This window comes from Cataglyphis hispanica, chromosome 14, assembly GCF_021464435.1.
Source record: "Cataglyphis hispanica isolate Lineage 1 chromosome 14, ULB_Chis1_1.0, whole genome shotgun sequence".
Classification (NCBI taxonomy): domain Eukaryota; kingdom Metazoa; phylum Arthropoda; class Insecta; order Hymenoptera; family Formicidae; genus Cataglyphis; species Cataglyphis hispanica.
In genome coordinates, this window is record NC_065967.1 from 3305193 (window position 1) to 3328188 (window position 22996).

At 29.8% G+C, this 22996-nt stretch overlaps 1 protein-coding gene across 1 annotated transcript in view; it reads right to left on the reverse strand.

Moving 5' to 3' along the window:
• The window catches only part of LOC126854674 (protein sickie), a 146621-nt gene extending 124218 nt beyond the window's left edge, over nt 1-22403 (reverse strand). The window contains exons 1-2 of the mRNA XM_050601612.1: nt 22169-22403; nt 10136-10233 (exon numbers count right to left, since the gene is read on the reverse strand). Coding sequence (XP_050457569.1) covers nt 10136-10201 — 66 coding nt within the window. The 5' untranslated portion in view covers nt 10202-10233; nt 22169-22403. The remainder of the gene's footprint in view (nt 1-10135; nt 10234-22168) is intronic.
• Nucleotides 22404-22996: the final 593 nt, after the last annotated feature.

Here is a 22996-nt window from a genome sequence, read left to right on the forward strand (position 1 = left end):
CATATTCATGTATTTATTAATTAATTAAAAAAATTTTAAATTAGCTTTTTGATAGAATTTTTCAATAATTAAATTAATATATCATTATTAAATTTTTTTTATCATTAATAATTATAATTTTCATTATCAAATATTACTTTTGATTAAAACGTATCTATAAATCTGAATGACGTCTTTACGAAAAGAAGAAAATCATAGGATAAAAAGGGTAAATAAAAAAGGGCATTATAAGAATAATTTCTCGCGATAATAGAAATGTCTGTCGCTTTATCTGACTATCGCTTCATGAATAGCATTTGGATAAAATCTCATCGCTTTAGCCGGCGGCCAGAGGTAGGGTAAAAATCCTCCCCCTTATGTGAATCAACCGTCACGAAATTACGATGGTTTCATCATGATATATATCCGCTATTTTCAAATAAATAATGAAAATTTAGAAAACATCACTAGAAACAAGAAACATAATTACATATATATAGCTATATAATGATTCTATAAGTTAAAATACTTTTCGCAAAAGAGCAAAAGAGTAATACTTTCTTCTAAAAAATATGTGTATTTTAATTAAGAAAGTTATTAAGCAGTTATTATATTAATAATATTTACGCAATTTAATAAGAAATATCATTGGATAATTTGTGATAATAGTAATTATTAATTAAAGTAATTTTTCTACACAAAAGAGGAAAAAAATATTTTGTGATTATTAAAAAGTTATTAAGTAATGTAAATATAATTTTATAATAATAAAAATTAATTAATCTTTAGACCAATTACATACATAGCAATGTATCAGTAACCCCAGATATTATCAGGCGAGGATCAAGAAAATAATTTTTTATAAAAAAGATTAATTGAAAAGAAGAAAAAAATGATTTTTCCTTCTTTTGATAAAAATATATAAATTTTTCCCCGTTAAGATAACTGAATCTTTTTTACATATTAAATTAATTTAATCTGGCGTAATTTTTACAAAAGTATTACAAAACCTATCAGAATATCATACGAAAAATGGCAGCGTAAAATTTACTAATACAATATATGTATATGCATATATATACCAACGAATGCTATAACTCGAAAAGCTTTTGTCTAACCAACAAAATTCCAAATCCACTTCCCAGCCGACCACAAGTTTCCGCATTGCTAACGAATGGGATTTTACGATTCACGAAGGCTTACAACTTATAATCCTGGTACATCCCGTTATAGGTTTACCCCACGTTCCCTCTTCCCGCCCCCTCCCCCTCGACGCATCCAAAGATTAAACCTGTAGTACACCACCGCATAGCACGCACTTCGGAGCCTGCGTGTGTATCGGATTAAGCTGCGGATTGCACGCATAATTTAACCAATCTGTAAATGCACAAGAACTATGAAATATTGCATGTTCGAAACCAATCAGATTAGACCAACGACCTAATAGTGAAAAAGTCATGAGAAGAGTATAAACTCTTGAGGAATATAAAATAATATTGGTAAACAGAAGATGTTTAGTATTTGGCAAGTTTTATTTTCGTTTGTTATAAATAAAAATAATTTATTTTAATAAAAATGTCGTCATAAATGATTTTAAGATAAACACGCCTATTTTATTAAATACCGTATAATTATGTATATGTATAATAATAAATAATAGCATCCCAATAGGCTTAATATAATTACATCAGTATTCAGAAAACTTGAATAAACTTAATCCTCTCGAAATAGCTTGAGCACGATTAATACTTCAAATTATAATTATAATAGCATACATTTTATTAAAAACACAATCTTTTCTTTTATAATTATATAAGAAAATTACTGATATAAAATAAATTACTTACATATAAAATTATTTATGTAATTATAAAAGAAAAGATTATGTATAATAAATGTACGCATATAAATTATTATATTATAATTATAATTTGAAATATTAATCGTTCAACTTTTCGAAAACATTATCTCGTTGATATTGATGTAATATACTATCAAATAAATTTTTAGTATCAAGTAAATTTTTTCGACTTTATAGGCATCTCTATAATTATCTGTAGGTTTGAATTAAATTCTTACCGACTGTAGCACACTTCTCATTGTCAGTAAATAAAACCCAGAGATTCGGTATAGTATATCCTTAAATACTAATACGATATATAATATATTAAAACTTTTTCATATACATTAATATTAAACTTTTATTCAACATAAAAGAATTTTCATGTTTTTAAAGAAAACAAAAAATATTTTTTCTCTTTCACATTTTAATATATTAACATTTATATTTAAAATTTTCTTTTCCTCTACTTTTCGTTTTATTTTTATAAAAATCTTACGATTTTTTTCTACGAAGAACTTCAAACTTCTAAAAATATCAAAAAATATGTCTTGTAAGATATTTATTCCAGTTTCTTACTCCACTTAGTATGCCAAATATTTAATGATTTAAAGTTTCCAAAAATAAGTTAAAGTATCTTTTAGAGCATAAACACACATTTGTTGAAAATCAACGTAACAACCGCGGGTCAATGCACAGTCGGGGTTGCAACCCCGAGAGATGGAGCCTCGGAGGCACATTGCCGAGACTGGCGAGGGTGGAAACCAAGCTAGTACTCCACTATGGATTTGCCATTAATTTTAACCGTCGAGAAACTTTTGTCCTGCACCCTTCTTGCGAGCTACCTGCGGCTTTCCAAAAAAAAAAGAGAGAGAGAAAAAGGACATTGTCGCATATTCTTTCTGGCATTGCCATCTGATAATTTCGTTGCGAATACTTTCATAGCAATGTCTACAAAGAATAATAACGTCAACGATTTGCGGTGTGATTTCTGAATAATTCTGATATATTTTTATGTAAAAAATTATTTTTTTTATAGAAAACTATATATTAGAAAGTTGTACGCGTGTAATTTTAAATGTGAAAATATTGAAATTTTATTCTACACATTCAACAATATTTTATATAGATATTTAATTATGTATATTTCATGTTATTAATTTATTTTATTAAATTATTTAATCTCCTTTTAGCTTATCCCTCTTTTATTAAAATTATGATAATAAATCATGTTTCATATTTTTAATGGGTAATCAAGAACATATATTAAAAAAATATATATTTTATTTATCTGAACTTCATGTATCTATAAAATTTGTATAACTTTTCAAATTTTTTTTAAGTTGTTGCATCATCATTATTATTATTATTATTTGTGCTGTAAATATTTTTTATAGATTATCTTTATAATATTTAATTATAAATTCATTTAATAAATCCATTTTTTCAGTATCGAAAATCCTGCGTGTATTCAATGAAATCTATATAATTCTGGCTCGAGAAAAAAGATATCATATATATTTGTGCGCGTACGCGAGTGTATATTAAAAAAAATTTTCAAATGACTTGCAAAAATTGCAATAAAATTTGAAATTTTCCTCAGCATATATTTTTCTTTAAGAATATATAGTTATAAAAAGAAGATATAAATGAAAAAATATCTTTCCTGCAAGAAGAGTGAGTGGGAAAACGGAAACAATGTTAGCAGTCGAAAAGCGGAAACGGATCTCTTTGGCACGATAGCGGCGGCGGGAAACGGCTGCGGCCCCCGACCACGTTCTCACGTTTGTGGGGGTGAATTTTCCCACGTGGCCGTTAGATCATGCGCATCCCGCACCGGCTAAACTTTTGTCCACGAGCCGCGTTTATTGCGGCTGAGCATTACCTTGACTTCTAGAGAACGATCGTAGAGAGGGAAACTAGAAACATGCTGGGCGGGAGGGCTACGCGAGTGAATCAACGGTGAAAAAGCGAAAGTTGACTTTAAAGTTTCAAGGGGATGCTTTTCTAGTTACTTTTTCTGTCAATTCCACTTTTCGTCATTGACAAAAAAAAAATCTATTTATTTTATTCTCTTCGATGTTCTATTTATTTCACTCTCTTCGTATCTGGAAATCCTTTAGAATATTATATAAAAGATTAAATAAAATTTAAAAAATGAATTAAAACTTACTTTAATGATAACAGCAACACGCTCTGGGTATAAACAATTAAGGGTAGGAATATTGGCAGATAAGAGCCGAGATGCAAGTATCGATGCGCGGATTTATTATTGTTAAATTTTACTAGAAGTGTGTATTAAAAATGTTTCTTTAACATAAATATAAATATGTAAAACTTTAATCCACTTTGATTTTTATATATTTATATCCATACTGAAAATGGACCAAAACGATCCCAAACATATATTTTTAATGCACATTTGTTAATTTAACAATAATAAGTTTGCGCAATATCCGCGCTTTGGTTCTTATATATATTTCCCAGTATTCCCACTTAATTATTTTACTCTTTTCAATTTTTCATAGACAATAATGTAATTTTTTGTAAAAAACTTAATAAATTTTTGAGTAGAACATGTTGACAGATTAAAACAAGCATATGTCAACGCTGCCACAAAATAAAAGAAACTCAATTAATCTTGATTGCGTGTTTATCTACTGACGGAATATTTAATTCCTCGTTTCTTCACTTTTATGTCTTCAGACCCTTCTTACGTCACATAGTATCACGCATGTTTTCACGACTGCTTGCATGCAGACTGGTTTTTGCATGTCACCGGTTACGTATCGCGCGCACGAGCCAACATTCGATAACGCATAACCGTGTATCCGCGATCAACGATAATAATGCAAACCCTTCGTCCTTTCAGACATGCAAGTCGCGTTTCGATCCTTTAATTGCGACAATGAGTTAATCGATTATCTTTATTTCGAAAACAATCTTGATCAAATATATATAATTTTATATATTCTTAATTAATATCTCAATAAATAGAAATTTTTATATTAATATATTTATATATTAATATGCTTTTTATAATTAAATTGATATCACATATACACAATATATACCAGAAAAAAATATTAAAATGTTAATAATTTTCTATTAAGAATTCTAATTAAACGTTTACGACAAAGATAAACATACATTACAGAATCGCGACATGCGTCCCGACGCATTATTAATTACTTTTTCTTAATCTGTTCCTTAATCTATCTTGCTAATTAAAATATATCAAACATTGCAGAGATGCAAGTCATGCGGATATATTAACCGAAATTTTTATCTTGTTTAGCCGGCAAGAAAATTTTTTAATTAAACCACGTATAATAAAATTTTTGGATTTTATCAGCACGCTGGATATCAAATTATTATCAACTGATATTACTCGTATTATTATCAACCTACGTAAATATCCTACTCACATAATTTTCCCCAGCACTATTCATTGGATAGTCTCTTAAAATGATAATTCAATCCCCAAGTGAGCAGATCCGTGCTTGAATTATTGAGAAACTGTTCGCTTTTTCTATCTTAGACTCTGCATTATACAAATCGAGATAGAAAATAAATAAGACAGAATTTTATCTCGTTTAGAGTAAGATGGAGGAAAAAAAAGACATAGCTAAAGAAAAAAATTCAATATATCTTTTTATGTATTGTATAGCTGCACATTTTAAATCTCATTAATCTCAAATATTTAAAAAAAATTTAATTTATAGAGTTAATTTTATATACACATATGTACATACATGTATATAATTATTAAAAAAAAATATTTAATATTAGTGATAAGAAAATTAAAATCAGTGACAAAAATAAATTTTTTAACCAAACAAATCTTTTTCTTTTTTTCTAGAGCAGAGAATAAAAGTTAAGTTTGAATTAATTCTCGTATTATCAGATGAAAACAAAGTGCAAACTCTAGTTATTACCCTCCTCCTCGTTACTTTTAATCAGAATGTATGACTATCTCGCGCATACATTCGGTAATACAAAATAAGATACTAACGATATGTAACAATAATCAAATAATATTAAACGCTTACTATTTAATTAAACGCAACTTAAATTATTACGCTTTTTAAAAATTATAACTTAAAAAAACGCGTAATATTAATTTACAAGTGTTATAATCAATCTGTAAATATAATTTTGGTTAAAATTAATTTAATTTGATCGATCAAAAAGACGAATTAAAATATACAAACATAAATAAAGCCACTTTTTGCAGCTCTTTAAAATAGAGCTTGAATTTCGCGCAAATTTTTGTGTCGCATAAGTGATATTTCTTAAATTGTATTCGTACTCATCGCGCTGCCTCGAAGAGGCTTAGAACTTGAAACAGGCCATGCCTTGAAACAGGCCATGCCTTGAAACAGGCCATGCCTTGAAACAGGCCATGCCAGCCCGAACCAGGGGGCTGGAGCGCCTACAGCTGCTGTCACATAAATATCGTGAAACCCCTGAATTCTGGAGGCTTTGAAGGTCTCCTTCAGCTCCCTCGCTCTCCAACCCCCGCGAAGCAAAGTTGCAGAAACTCCGCCACAGCACCGTGTGGTATCGATTCTCAATTCTTAGAGGTGGCAGGGTTAAAGGACAAAAACTTTCTCAGAGTTACATGCATCGTCATCGTACGCATTCGCAAGCCGCTTTCCGCAAGACAATCTATCAAGTGCCCTTTGAGATCTAAATGCGATTGCTCGGATTGCAGAGATATGTGCAGTTCAAGTTAGAGAAGTCGCGATTCGAAAACAATATTATAAGCGATAGTTATTTTCTTCAACAATCAGCGAATTTAAGATATTCTTTTTAAAATAAAAGGGTAAAAGTGGAAAAAAGAGGGATAGATGAAGGGACGAAGAGAGATAGAAAAAAAGCAGTAGCTTACGGCACGTAAAATCGATCCTTAATCGCAATGCGTGACAACACGGCTCCGCGACTGAACTTCGGTAATATTAATCTTCGATTAAAGGCTTATCTTGTGCCATGTGACAAGGGGATGCAAAAAATTCGGGTGCGAAAAATTCCACAGTTACCCTTATCTTGAGCGCGACTTTACGGGCTGAATTTTTTATAGAATAAATATCTTAAACAGCTATAATAAAATATGTTTTTGTGTGTGCGTGTGTATATGCACAAGTAGTGCATCAATAATACCACAATTCGTTGTTATTGTTTAACATTAAAACAAATGTCATTTAAATAATCTCATGCCATTGGGAAAATTTAAGATGTACAAGCGAATTTGCAATCTTCAGGAATAGCGAGCCTAAATTAGCTCCTCTCACATTTAATTAATAATTCTAAGGGACATGCGGTAACCAACGTCTCTCTCAACGACCGCGAATTTCGCCCGTTAAAACTTGCCAAATCAACCGCAAAACTGCTTTTGCGGAGTTTCGAGATTATAAATATCACGTGAAAAATATGTCCATAGTATGTTTTAACGATTTACAAGAACTTCGCTCGTCAATATTTTTAATTTTTTAATTCTAATCAATATTTTTAATATTACTTATTTAATCTTCGTTAAAACTTTATTAAAAAATAATAGCAGTTACAACAATTATATAATAAAAAAATCGCAGTTATACTATATATATGTATTATTAAATATATTTTTAATGATAAATATATATTTAATTTTTTCTTTTTTTCCTTTCTAAATGTACTAATTTCAGAGATAAATAAAACTGCGATTAAAGTAATAAAACAAAATGGCCTCGGCAACCTAATCGACGCTTTACAAAAGAAAGAAAAGCCTCACGATATCTCGAAACTCATTTCACGCGATATCGGTGATAACCGCCCTCCGGCTGAACACAATATGTTGCAAGAAAGACAGAGAGAAAATCGCGATATATCGTAGTATAGGAGGAAGAAAAACGGACTCGATCCTTAAATGGCTAATCGATGCCTGGCCGCGCGCGCGAGAATATGCCCGAGGGATGTTCTGTGCGAGTACCGACCCTCGAGTCGACTGCTTTCTAACTCCCTCTGTCCTCCCGCAATAACTTCCGCGTTGACACCCGCTCAATTCCGAGGGGTGGCTTCCTGTTCCGAAACTAGGATCTTTTACGACACGCATTCCTGCGCATGTAAAAGAATTAAAGACTTTATATATTTTAACATTATTTTCAAGAATAAGAAGAATATTAGAAATTCTTCTAAAAAATTTCAAGTTAAAGAGAATAAAAAAATATTTCTCCTCTTTTAATTACCTCATCTAATTTCATCTAATTTTTGCATAATTTAGATTTTTTTAAATGTATATCTGTGCGTTGATTTTTCAATTAAATCTTATTTTTTGTAAGTAATATTAACTCCCAAAATTTTCCAAACTTCAGTACTATAAAAAATGGTACTAAAATATAGTAACAAAAAATTTTGCATGTTTATGGTCATATTTACAATGTTAATGAAGATGCTTTTTGTCCTCTACATAGATATACGGTGAAAAAAAAAAAGAAATTTCCATGGGACAGGAGAAGAGAACCACGCCCCAACCATAAGAACGAGATGATACCATTTTGCAGCCCTCTAGGTGGCTTTCGCTGTATCCCTTGAGTCCTCCTTCATCCCTCGACTGCGCGGATAATTAAAGATACAACGCCTAACTCGACGCGCGCTACAACGATACGTGAAATTAAGCCCATCTCACACTATTCGTTTCTAAATATTTATTCTAAATAAATTATACAAAAAATAAATTTTTGAAAATAATCGGCTTTTCAAATGTTTTATACGTATATAACATTTTAATTAATTCAATTATTTTTTTAAATTAAAAAGTGTTTTTAGATTATATTTGTAATGAATTATATGTATTAAATATTACACATCACAAATATGATATAACATATATATATATATATATATATATATATATATATATATTATGTATTAAATGTTATATCAAAAATGGTTTCTGTTAAAAATCTCAATCAAAAAAATTTATAATAATGATAATAATTGACGGAATAAGTTTTAAAATTGGATGGTGTAAATTGAACTTTACAAGGAGAAATGAAAAAACGGAAAAGAAGTTAGCACGCGCTAAATTGGCTTACGCCTGCAGAATCTTACCGCACCCTAGTATGTTTCTCGCGAATCTTCTACGCAGCCCCTTGCTAAATTTTCAACCCCTCGACTTCCCTTTTTTAGTAAATCTGACCGAAAAAGGGTTGGAAAATACAGGAAGTTAAGAAACCAATAATGATAACCGCAATAATCATAATTTTTTTTACCTCAAAATGTTATAAAAATATTAATTATTTTTTCTTTTCAAATTCTGTTTCAAAATTTTCTCTTTTATCATTAATAAAAGTAATTATAGAAAATTAATACATTTGTAAAAATAATGCTATATAAATAAAAATTAGTTTTTTTATAAAAGCACTGCTTAGTTATTGTTAGATTTGAAATATTGATAATTTAACAAATTATATATAATTCAAATAATCTATTTAAAATAAATATAAATATTACTAAATATATCTTTAATGTATTATAATTTGCTATTTTTTATGTTTGTAAAACAAAACGTGTAAAACAAAATTTTTTGTTTTATGTGTAAAACAAAAAATATTTAATCAAGATAATTTTAAGAAAATAGCAACCTGCAACATCCACGTGAAAACCTACGATTTGCGTCTTCTTCTATTTAATATAAGCTATTAAATCTTTAAATTTTCTAATTTTGAGAATTTTGTGATTTAGGATTTTTTTCTAATAATTATTACGTTATCATCATTCAATTAATTAATATCGATAATTATTCTCATTATTTCAATCTCATAATTTTTATCTAATTGTTCCCTCAAACTTTGAAGATTTTCTACTTCATTCTATTTTATTTTTTTCCCTTTATGACGCGGATGCCAAGTGAAACAAGCTATGTACAGTCAGCCGTGAGGGATTAATCTCGACATGGATGGCAAACGGACCGTAACATGGTCCACGCAACAACGATATCACCGTGAAAGCAAATTTCGCTATTAATTATCGTCTGACGGAAAAAAGGCAAATAAATTCTACTTGTGTTGCATAACGCTGAATTTTACGTAATATATAAAGACATTTTGAATAATTTTACTATAATTTTAAACAACTTTTCATGAGAGAAAATAACATCAATATATATATATATATATATATATATTTGAAAAAAATATAACCTTTAAAAAATGTTTAAAAATTTAATCCTTTTATAAAATATTTAAAAAATATTCTGTTTAAATATAATAAATAATATTATTTATTTGCCTTTAATATCTCAATAATTACTAATAAAGAACGGTAAAGACTCACCTTGACGGTCTCCTGAGGGGAGTACCTCGCAGATCGCTGGGCTGGAGCCTGGGCCTGCAGGCTCATCGCTGTACCATCACTGCGAGACACCCGATATGCTGCAACAAGGACAACACACATTAACTATTAATATAGATTACAACATAGGTTATTCTCTATTTTTTGTACAATATTGAAAATAAAATTCACAAAAATTAAGAAATCAGATGTAAAATCAAATTAATTAATCCTGTTTTCAAAACTAAATCTATCTTCAGTATTATCAATACTATTTTATAGACATATTTAATTATACAAAACTACAGTAGAGAAATAAATTCAAGAAATATTTTCCTGAAATAAAATTTGAATAATATACGCATAATTATTTTTTCTTTTTCTTAGTTATTTCTACGACTATGTATTAGAAAAAACTAAACATTTATTACATAAAGATTAAATGTAATGACAATTTTGTCAAAATAATTTTCGTGAAAATATATTATTTTCTTGAAATAAAATAAATAACATTATTCTGTTTGTTTCTAGTTTACCACTATTTATTTCAAGACGCAATATTTTCGGTTAGTAAATAGTTTTTCAAAGAGTTTTCGCGATTGTTTCAGGATGCCGACATCTCGGACCGAGAATCGCGCGTAGACATGAGGAGCAGCGGGATGGTGGCCTCCTGGTTGGCTGCTGGTTGGCCTGTCAATACGAAGAGGTACGTGACCCAGGTACCAAATGACATATCCGGTCGAAGGGAGGACAACGGTGGTTCTCTACTTTTCCCGTTCCTTCCACTCTTCGATTTCTCTTTCAAGATCCACCCCGTTACCCGCTGACGTTTTTTCCAGGAAACGCGTATGTACGCGAGTCGCTAAAGCTATTTTCCTCGTTGGCTGTCGAGCGAAAATTTTATCTTCTTTCATCATTGACAAATCAATACGAGTTATTATATTTACAATTTAGAAAAATTGTGAAAAGAATAAGAAAGCTATTATTATTATGCGTTATTATGTGTAAAATAAATATTTTCAAAAATTTGGAAAAAATAATTATGTAAACTTCTTTCTCTAAATTAAATTTTAATTTTATTTCTAATTAGTTAAAAAACAATTAAAACAACTTATAAAGTAAGAAAGCTTCTCTAAATCAAAATTTAATTAAAAAAAATAAAAAAAGTTTATGCAAAAAGAAGACATTAGATCCTAGATAAAATAAACATTAAATAGTACATATATGTATATAATTCTTTTTCATGTATTGTAAAATTTAGCGTAATTTTTTTATATTTAATTTTATAAATTTCATCAGTAAGTTTCCGATATTATCGTGAAATAAAAATCAGAGAAAAGAGAAGAAATTGAGGAGACCGAGAAGGGAAAAGTCGACAGGAGGTAGGAGGAAAGCTAATCGGGCGAAAAGCATGATTAATCACGGCGAATTCATCGTGATTAACGATGCACGCGAATTGTCCCTGCTGGCTACGAACATAAACACTGTTAATGCGCGATAAATGGACATATGGTACTCACATATAGTCCCAGATCATCCATGATTACGATTGTACTCGCATCCGTTCGTTATTATTACGATCGATATAATATTCTACGATCCTCAAACTTCAATGCGCAATTGGAAATTTTTCAATTTTATTTTAATAAAACGTATTGTTTAAAAATGCATATATTGTTTGAAAATATATATTTTTAAATAAAGTATTTTTAAAATTTTCAAATAAACTAAGAATTATTAATTATCTCGAATTGTTAACTAATGTTAACTAATTGTGCAGATATTATTTTAGAAAATAAAAATACAGTCTCTTCAACAATTCTATTTCACTTGAGAAACATTCTCATTTTCACCTGATATTCATGAAAGTTTGTATTAATTTTTTCAAGTATGTAACCCAAAAGACAATAATATAAAATAAATGTTAATAATTAATCACATAGTATAACATGATGGCGATTTGCCAGAGGAGACGGGAAATGTTCATTAAAAGTTCATTAAAATACGAGAGCACCGAGTTTCATAAGAATTTAGCGGCGTCGAGGCTCATTAAATAGCACAAATATCCCGTATATCGTGATCAATTGATACTCTCTCTCTCCATGAAATTACAAATACGTTTGGCTGGGCATTAACGACTTTACATTATTCTCATCGTTATACCTTTATTTTCCCCTACCATTGCTCTTTTCTATAAAATTCGATTAGACAAAGATCTCTTTCTCTCTCTCATACACATAGACAAACATTATATATTATACTCACATTATCAACATTATGTTGTACTCTCATTCTAATTATTTATTTATTTTTATATTTTTTAAATTAAGAAACATTTATCGTATAAAAATAAATAACGTACAATGTGAATTATCTTTCTTTCAATGTATTTAAATTTTTTCATATAAATATATAGAATATTCATATATATTCAAAAAAACTTTCTTTCTTTTTCATAAATAAGCATTAATAATTTCACAATATCATATTTCAGATTAGTGAAAATAATCATACTTTAAAAAAGGAACATCCTCATATTTTTATTCCTAAAATTCAGTTTCGTATTTTTCTCTTTAACAAATTAGTAAATTTTGTAAATTATGTTTCACCGAAATTTCTTCTGCATTTAATTCTCTAAAAGTTTTTTATCATCTGCGACGTCTTATCATCTCCAGACAGGGCCATTTCTCTCTCGTGCTAATTATTCTTTGTCTATCGCTGGTTGATGTAATCATGCATATAATTAGCAATGTTGCTTGAGGAAGGAGAAAAAGAGAGAGACAGAGAGAGAGAGAGAGAGAGAGAGAGAGAGAGAGAGAGAATTGGGAATAGGATTTGTCGCGACCCTCCAACGATGTATCAGTATGGCTTGCTCCTCTGGTACGTACTCGCTTGCCTTGTGACAGTGATCGAAAGCCGTGATGTTATCTTCGCAGCTCGATAACGACTAACGGAAGTATCGCTTTAATCACTATATCCGACCGGTTCCCCCAGCTTCGTTTCCCATTCTCGCGGAATCGAAAATATCAGTTATACAAATTATCATTTTCGCGTAATATTAAAATTTTCTTAATAAAATTTTTATGATACTTTTTAAATAATTTGTTTATTAAATTGTTTAAAAAATTTGTTTATTATTTAAATAATTTTTTTTTTTAAATAAACAACATGCTTAAATCAAACAACTGTAATGTGAAAAGCTACATTAGGCCCTAAAAGAGGACAAACTTACAAAAATAGAATTTTTTATGAAAGTATGGCACGTTAAAATAAAACGAAGCACAAGAATGAAGCGTTCTCTCATTCTCCTCTTTCTGCTTCTTTAAGAAAGCACTTCGTCTTTCCACAGAAAGCACGTAATGCAAAACGCGCGTTAATTTTGCCGGCCTAAATAAAGTGGAGAGAACTATAGAAAGGGAAATGAGAAGAACGAAAGGGAAGAGGAGGAAGAGGAGAAGGAGGAGGCACCATAAGGTCTGGAGGGCCCCTTATGCTATCGATCTGTCCCTACCTCAGCGGCGATACTACGCATCGTGGCACACCGTGTGCTCTCTACCCCATGAAACTCCATATTGTCCGCACTCGTTCGCGCGTATATAAATATAGAAGTGTATGTCGTATTTGCGTTCAAGGTGTGTATAGGCACGCTTATGTTAGAACTTTTAAACAGTATTTCGAAACTTCGATTCTAACAGCAAATATTTTAAATATTAATTTCCATGTGTAATATTAAAAAGAATCGATGCTTCGTTGCTGAGAAGGTAAATAATAAATTTTCCAAAATTAAACAATATCTCAAATTTTTTCTGCAATGTTTAAAACTTACAAATTTATTTGATTTGATTTTTATTCTCCTAAAGCTAAACATTTTTTTCAAACATTTTTTTCAAACATTTTTATATATATTATTTTACACTTTTTTACAAAATTCAAATTTTTCAACATATTTTAAAAAATTAAATAAAGGTCATCTAAAAATTTTTTTAATCAGTTTTTATATAACTTTTTGTCTTTTATAATTGTAATACATAAAATTTCACAGAGACCAATAAAAATCTTTTTTGAAAGAAAAAAAGGTCATAAAATATTATATTTTGAGAATTTAGAAAAAAATTAAAAAAAAAAAAAAATTGATTTCAAGTCAAAGATTCATGCTTTTTTTAAAATAAGTCTTCTCAAAAACAAATTCTTTTTACAATTAAAAAAAGAACTAAATCTCTTGCCTCTCCTTTAAAAAAGGAACAAATCACAAAGCAAAATCTTTGTTTATCGGCGTATATCGGCTTAAAACTGAAAAAGAGCTTTATATATCTTCCCTCGTCTTTTCTAACTCTGTCGCCCTTTCTCTCTCGCATAATCCGCTAGAATATGTTTGCTGCGAGAATAATAAGATATGTGTAACATATGAAAAAAAGAAAGCATGCACATACATGTATCGAGAGGTCAAAAGTTATTTTCACATTGACGGGGTGAAAAGTTCGCGAAGAAAATTGACTTTCGCCGAAGCTGTGAGTCTACACATCTCAATTTCCACCCCTCTGACGTGGACATATAATCTTCCATTTTTCATAGCATCAACAAAAAGAAAAAGAAGAATAAAAATAAAAAATGTATTCTGCAAGAAATACAATAGAATAAATACAAAAATAAATACGCTTATATAGATTCATATACTTATATATTAGCACTCGTATACTGCTACTACTTGTATATATTGTATTAAAACGAGAAATCCATATGAAAAAAAAAGTTTGAGTAAAGAAAAAATCATAAACGGAAAATATTACTACTCTTTTTTAAATTTAATTAATTGTGTAATAATAACTCTATATTACTAACTCTCTTTCTTTTCTTATTTCCCTCTGCACACACATCCTATTTAAATTAGTTATTATATAGATAAGATGTCACATGTATGTGTATATATTAAATATGTACGCGTATATTTCACCTCTTATTGTTTGTAATATTGAACAAAAATATTAGAAAAATAAAGAAAAAGGGGAAAAAAGCAGCGTGAAAGAGAGAGAGAGAGAAAGATAAACTCCTTCAGAGCAGACATTATTACAGAATGAGAATAAGATATCTGCAAAAGAAGGTAACAAGTAGAAAAAGAAAGAGAGAAAGAAAGAAGGAAAAAGAGAAAGAGAGAGAGGAAAGAAGAGCAGAGAATGCTCTGAGAAAGATTAATATCTCTATCAGAGAAGTTCAGCGTAGCAGACCATTTATCTACGTAGGGGACCGTGCGAGAGTAGTCGCCCCAATCTCGTCCTGTACTTCCTTTTCCTGCTTGCAGGAATGTCCGCTCCCAGAACCTCGGAGTTTATTTAACCGTCGGCGACCTTCGAGAGGATAGGGGAATCGGTGTATCGAGAGAGTGGTGTGAAAATAAAAAGGAAAAAAGAGAAGATGAGAAAAAGAGAATTAAATCCGCGCGCGCCGGATGTCGCTTTCTCCCTTCCTACTCGGCGGGGAAATTTGATTTGACACCCTTTAGCTTTCATTCCTCCGATCTCTCAATAGTTTACGAAACTGAGATCTCTAATGAATTCCACCAGACTATCTCCTCTCCAACTCTGTTTTAAGCGATCTCAATCTAGCACTCAATAGGCACTTACATGATGATTCGATCGTTCTAATGGAGGGAAAGGAAAGACTAATTGCAATTAAAAATTCTAAAAATTCTTTAAGACATTTCTGGCGCGATATAATGGGCATGAAGACAAGTTGAGTATATTTATATATTTGATCGAGTTCAGACTTTGTCACAAAAAACTATTTTAAGGACATAATCATCTAGTGTTAAGAAAGTGATTATATCTTGATAATATCTTGTTTTTTCCATCGTCTATATTAATATTTATAATAAAAGATATACTTAACAAAATGGAAGAAAAAAGAAAAATTAGAAAGATAAAAAAAGATGAAAATAATTCCCTGATCGAGATACCGAGAATGCTATATTAAATGCCTCATCACAAGTGAACGTTCTTGTCTGTTTCGAGATGCTTGTTAAACGTGTCCAAAGCGAATAAATTAGAAGCTATCTCTATCTTGCCTAACCATTGTAGTTTGAGCAGTTCGCGATTATGCTGCAGAACACGCGATATAGCTTTGTGAATGGCCTTTTGTCCCCGCTCTTTTATCACCCCGGGGATGAATCTATCGCGAGCAAATTGCATGACAATCTTCAAGTAATGGGTTTAACTTTATTTTTAATTAATAACTTTAACACTATACAAATTTTGATTCTTGCAAAATTGAGCAGATGTAAATTACACGGTTAATTATATTTTCAGTTAAGATATTTGTCTTTTTTTATTTTCTATATTTTATTAATATTATAAATTTTTTATAAATATATATATATAATATATATATATATATATATATTTATGTATAAATGTGTATGTGATATAAATCTATAAATCTATAAATATACAAATATATAATAATTTTACACTTGATACTATTTTCTCACAAATTGTAAGTATTTTATATTATATATTTTTCTCACCGCATTTTTATAATTTGTTTAAATTCTAATTTAAAATAAATAACAATTTTAATTTAAAAAAATTTCATATAAATCGTTATAGCAACGATTATCCCATGGAATCATACATGGGATCATCATTTGCCAGTCATTTATGTGTACAAAGTCTCATAATGCATGAAACTTTTTAAATAAATAAGCAGTGGTTAATAGTCGCGAAGAGTCTATTAAAGGATAGTCCCTTACTTAAGAACTGCAATCATTAATAACTCGACCGTATGATAGGAGAAGACCACCAGTGAAGGAGTCGTCTCATCTTGCGCGATGATTTAAAAGCCAAGCATGCACCGTTGATCCTTTTCACGCATCAAAATCCCCCCGAGATTCCATCGTATTGACACCTAGCGATCTCATTTTGCACGCAAGACAAGATTTATTAAGTAATATAAATTTTATTTAATAAATACTAACAATAAACTTTTTATACAATAAATATCATAATTTTGTGCAACAGAAGCAAAGTAATCTCATTTTTTTTTATTTACTGTTAAAAATTTATTATATAATATATATGACACATATTTTTTATAAATTTATTAAAAGGATTATATAAATAAATAAAAATGTTTCCATAATTTTTAAATTTTAAATATTTTGGGACTTTAAATGAGTGTGTACTACTTACATTTAAGAACAGAAGTTAAGGAAAAAAAAACATTGATGGCTTTTATCAGTCAAAAGACTTACAATTAGTCTCAGAGCCCTACTCGCATTAAAGAGGCATGTCCGACATCGGGACTATTGTGCGATAGTACCTACTGTGAATCTTGTACGGATGTCTTTATCGCTTTATGTAGCCCGTAAAGTGCCAGTAGTACGCTCGTGTATCTCTGATACGAGAGGGAAGGAAAGCATGGTCACTATTGTTTATGTGTCTCATTAGATATACCGTTAGTATCGATTCTCAAATGGAATAAAGATCCGTTCACACGATGTTTTATGTTTAAAGTGTTCTTTGATGTAGTTTTACAAGCTTGCCGAAAGATTTACTAACAGCATTTCTTTGACGTTCGCTTTCTTTAAGCAACTTTAGTTCTCTCTCATATTCACTCAACACTTTAAACTATATAATTATTTAATTTCTATTAAAGCTATTATTATTTTATTTATTATTATTATATATTATCAGTATAATTAATTATCTATATCTTTATATTTTATATATATATATATATATATATATATATATATATAATTATCTTTATCTATATACCTATATAAATATTTCTACGGCTAATAACGCACGCGTTATTATCATGTTATTTTTTATCTATTCTAAAAATCTTGCTCAACACATATAATCCGTACTCTAAACATTATAATTACTCAAATATTTATATTCAAAAATTTTTCCTTTGTATATTATAAATATAAGTAAAAAAAAAACCGTAAGAAAGAAATGTATACATGGCTGCGAGGCAATGATCGTGATCAGGATAGAAAGCTCTGACCTTTGGCTGGGCTCACAATTCATGCCATGTGAATCCCGTTAGACCTATATAACGCCTAGGGATGTTCAACACATTCATAGGGACGTGCACCACCAATGACATATTTCCGTAACGTTTATCAATCAATTTTAATTCCTGCGGCTATTAAACTTTTATAAGCTTGCATTTCCGTTTTATCCCGATTCTAATCAATAGAGGAAAAATTATGCCGTTAAAAATTAACAGAGAGCTGTATGTATAAATAATAGAAATGTATAAACGTACAAGGTCATAAATAAACGATAGGAAACATCGTCAATATTATTATAATTTATAACAGCGAGAAAATGTTTACACAGCACGGCGATCAGCGCATGTGTTTATGCATACAACAGGTAATTCGCTAAACGTCGGTGATAAATTCAAATTTTTTTAAGATCAAGATCACGATGTTTTTACATAGGAGGAAAGTTGTCAAAATACAGACGGAATATATATTGAATAAATTATATATAATGAAGAAACTTGCAAACTTAAAATCAAAATCGACGGAAATAATAATCTTTTTAATAAAATTTTAAAAGTGAGCACAAGAGAGAGAGTTACAAATATTTATATATAGAAAAAAATTAGAAAAAAGATTTATATTTAATAATTTCTAATCAATTTCAATTAAATTATATATATAAATTACGTTCAATTTATATATATATATATATATATATATATATATATATATATAATATTTTCAATTAACCATACAATTAATTGAGCTATGCGTTTCGAAATTAAATAGTAGAGTTTCATGTAATCAGAGTGTCGAGCACGTATCACGCGATGTTTTCTTTTAATTACCACGATCGTCAAGTATTTCGTCCAACAAAGCGTAGGTGAGATTAATGATTCTCGAAAAAGGGGTTCCTTCTCTCTTGTTTCACCAAACACTCGGAACAATTAATAACACACCGATTGACTTAATGATTCTTAATCGACGGCATGGAAAAACTGCGAATAAAATGAAAAATATCGATTGGAAAAGCGCAAAGAAATTGAAATCAGATTTTGACGCAGAAATTGTTTGTCACGAAATTAATAATTTGATCAAAAAATATCGATATCCTCTTAAAAAAAAAAAAAAAATCTTGGTTTCTGCTAATTTATATGAAAATGAATATTTATCGAATGTAGCCTCTTCTAATATTAAGTGCAAAATGTATTAGTAAGTTATTTTATTTCAAAAAGATATGTTCTGTTTTTATTTATGAAAGAATTAAATATTAGTAATTTTATATTAAATTTTAATAATTATTTAAAATTATCACTTTTAAATTGTAGTAAAAATAATATGTACTTTCCGGAAGTGTATTGAAAAGAAAATCTATTTTTACATTGTCATTTTTTTTCCATTCACAATAACGTATCAAGTCTCATATCGACTCAAGTGTCGAAATTCGATCAGGATATAAGTCTCCCTATACAAAGTGAACAAGTATGAACAATATATGTATATATATAGATTTTCGAATTAAAAGCACCGAAGTAGATAGTTTTGTGCTTACGATTAATCGTACAGAGGATCAATATGTAAAAATTAACGTGCATCAAAATTAATAAATAAATTTAAAATAAATTAAAAATAAATTTAATATTAATTTATACAAAATTGTGTAGTTCGTTTAATTTTATATCGAGCAAATTAAAAACACGCGCAGAATTTCATTTTGTGACAATTTTCTACCATATTTTATCGAAATTTATCAAAGTAAATATTTTCCCAAAAGGCTATGGAAAAAAAGATCCATTTACAACAATGAACGCGTGCAATAAGATCGAATTTAAATATACTCGCTTATATAGATATATTATGCAATACGCGCACGATACCAAAAGCATATTGGCCAGAAAATGCCAAATTTGGCAATCGCATCGGTCCTCTCAGTTAATTGAAATATCAAGAAAAGATAAAAATATGTTTATTTTTAGCAATAAGAAGAAATAAATTGCCTGATATAAAGATATTTTCCCGACAAAACCTTCGAATACGTTTTTTCGCAATTCTATATACTTCGTAATTCTCTTACGGATTTCATCAAGATAAAAACTTCAAGGATAAATTTTATAAAGTATTGGTCTCTCTAATAAAAATTAAATAAAAGATAATATATAATACTATATATAATATAATATCATTCAATTAATAATATAAAAATAATAAAATTAACCAATAAAATTAAAAAAATATTATACTTATTCTTATATAAATTTTAAATGTTGATTAAAATATTTTCAAGACGATTAAACACAGAGAACAATCTTCAAAACATTTTGGTACATAATAATGCATAATAATTTTTATTCGCACAAAAAATATGTTCGGTAATCTCATGAAATGATCGTCATAAAAACCAAAAGAGCTCGTCGTCATGATCGCGACAAGCGAGAGTTAAATCCGCATAATTGATGTAAAATCGAATGTACAGCATTTCGAAAGGAGAAACGTCCTTGCGACGCAATAATCGCAAAACAATCATTAGCGGTGCGTTTGAACGCGAATTCTAGCGACGACGCTAGTGATACGATGCACATAACTACATCGCAGAAATACCGTTACGCTCCGATAATAATCGCTCCAGGTGTTCCGTGATATAACGAATAATTTTGACTATGGAATTTGTAATATACGCGGGATCAATTGCAATATTTGTACAGTTTGCATCTTTCGCAAACATTGTCTCTGCAAAAACACAGCGCTATATCAATTTTTTCCTTCAGTAATTTTATACACGATTTCCACGTATCAATATTACTTTTTCATAATCATAATAACCAACGATTATCTTTAGATACTTTTATATTACATAACTTATTTGCAAATAAAGACATATTTCTTAAAAATGTTGCCTTGACGCACGCAAACTATCTATTTTTGTAATTGGTTGAAAAAATTTTACTCGCAAAAATTATAAAAATTTTCCTTTCATCTCTGAAAATAATTATGATTTTATTGGACAAAATTAATATATTTTATATATTAAATTAAATATATTTTAAACAAATAAATTAATAAATAATTTAAATAAATTAAAATTAAGTAAAATAAATAGAAATATTTTATATTTTCTCGATACATATGTTAAATATAAAAAAAGGGGAAAAACAATATTCAATTTAGTATCCTCGTATAATATTTTCGGTTATTATATTATTGTCGTGCCGTCGTTCCCGATCTACGAGAATATAATTCCCGTAAACTTGATATAAACACAAATAACGCGACGTGATATATATACACATCGCGGCGAATTTAATATTTGAACACGATAAATTTTCGCGCGCGAGATATTATGTGTTAGCTGAAGTTTGTTTTTTGTCCAAGTAACGGCGATATAATGTCGAAACGCGAGAACGAACAATGTGTATAATAGAAGAATGATTCTTCGTGTTGTTACGATTATGGCAATATATATTATAAGATATATCGCATGTAGCACCACGCATACATACATACATAAAAAATGGAATTTTAGTATTTTAAAAAAATTGTAATTATTGAGAGAAATTTTAAAAATATATTAATAAATAATGTATCTCTTGTTTCAATCAGAAGTCGTGTAATATTACATTTAAATAATTTATAATAATTATTACGTACGTATATATGCATAGATTAAGATTGGCATTAATTAATAATTGTATTGTAACATGCATACAATTCTGAACATGCTAAAATAAAATAAAGCTGTATATATAGACGCGCATATCCACACACACAAATGATTATATGTAATAGTTACATGATGTACAGCTAAACAGTATTTTATGTATGAAATTTCGATCAACGATCATGCGCGCGCAAAATTTCAATCGACTACTAATATATGATTCGCGATATTTTACGCGACACGTTTAATCGAATAGATAAAGTACTTTGAAAATTTTCGCAGTCCCACTACATAATACACATACATATAGTAACAATATTACACATAATATGTCGATAAACCGTTCGTTCAATCCATCATAAAATTGCAATCTTCAAGTAGGACTCACCTGATCCAGACACTACGCTGAGCTCGATGCGTGCTTGTTCCTGTATCCTAACGGCTCTTGTCGGACACAAACACTTTTACGGATATGTTTCGAAAGAAATAATTCGCGCACTCGATATGTTTCGAAAGAAATGATTCGCGCGCTCGATATGTAAATGAAATCGGGACGGATTTGACGCGCCGCGACATAACAGCTAACAAGGACGAGCGGCAAACGTTGACTGCGCCTGGTTCCCCGTCCCTGACTGCAAAGCACACCGTGCCGTGCGCCGTACGCCGTGCGCCGTCTGACGTAGCGCGAGCGGGAGTGGGAGTGGGAGGTGGGAGGACAGACAGGTGAAGTGTGGGGTGTGGGGTGTCGATAGAGGAGAAACGCGGCTGCGTAATCGACATTTTTTTCGCGCGCACACGCGTTTACAAACAATAACACGATTGTACATCGAAGATTTGATACGAAATAGAGAATGAAACACATTTCTATCATGCATGATAATGAATGAATTTATACTTGGATATACAGTAATATATGTCGTAATCGTTCCGTCGAACCTTTCGTTATTGTAGAGAGAGATACTAGATATACTCGCTCACTTGTAGATCGAAAAATCGCAACTACGATTACGCTAGTACGATAATTCACGAGATGCGTTGATCCCTCGTGATTTTGCACAACATTCTCGACACTTAAGCCGCACGCACGATGCATTTAAAATGAAACAATAACGCGTAAATGCGAGACACGGCGAGAACAGCATTAACGGTCGCCCGGGACAAGATTAGACATGATTTGACCATAGATATAAAAAAACATAGACGCCTCATAACGGAG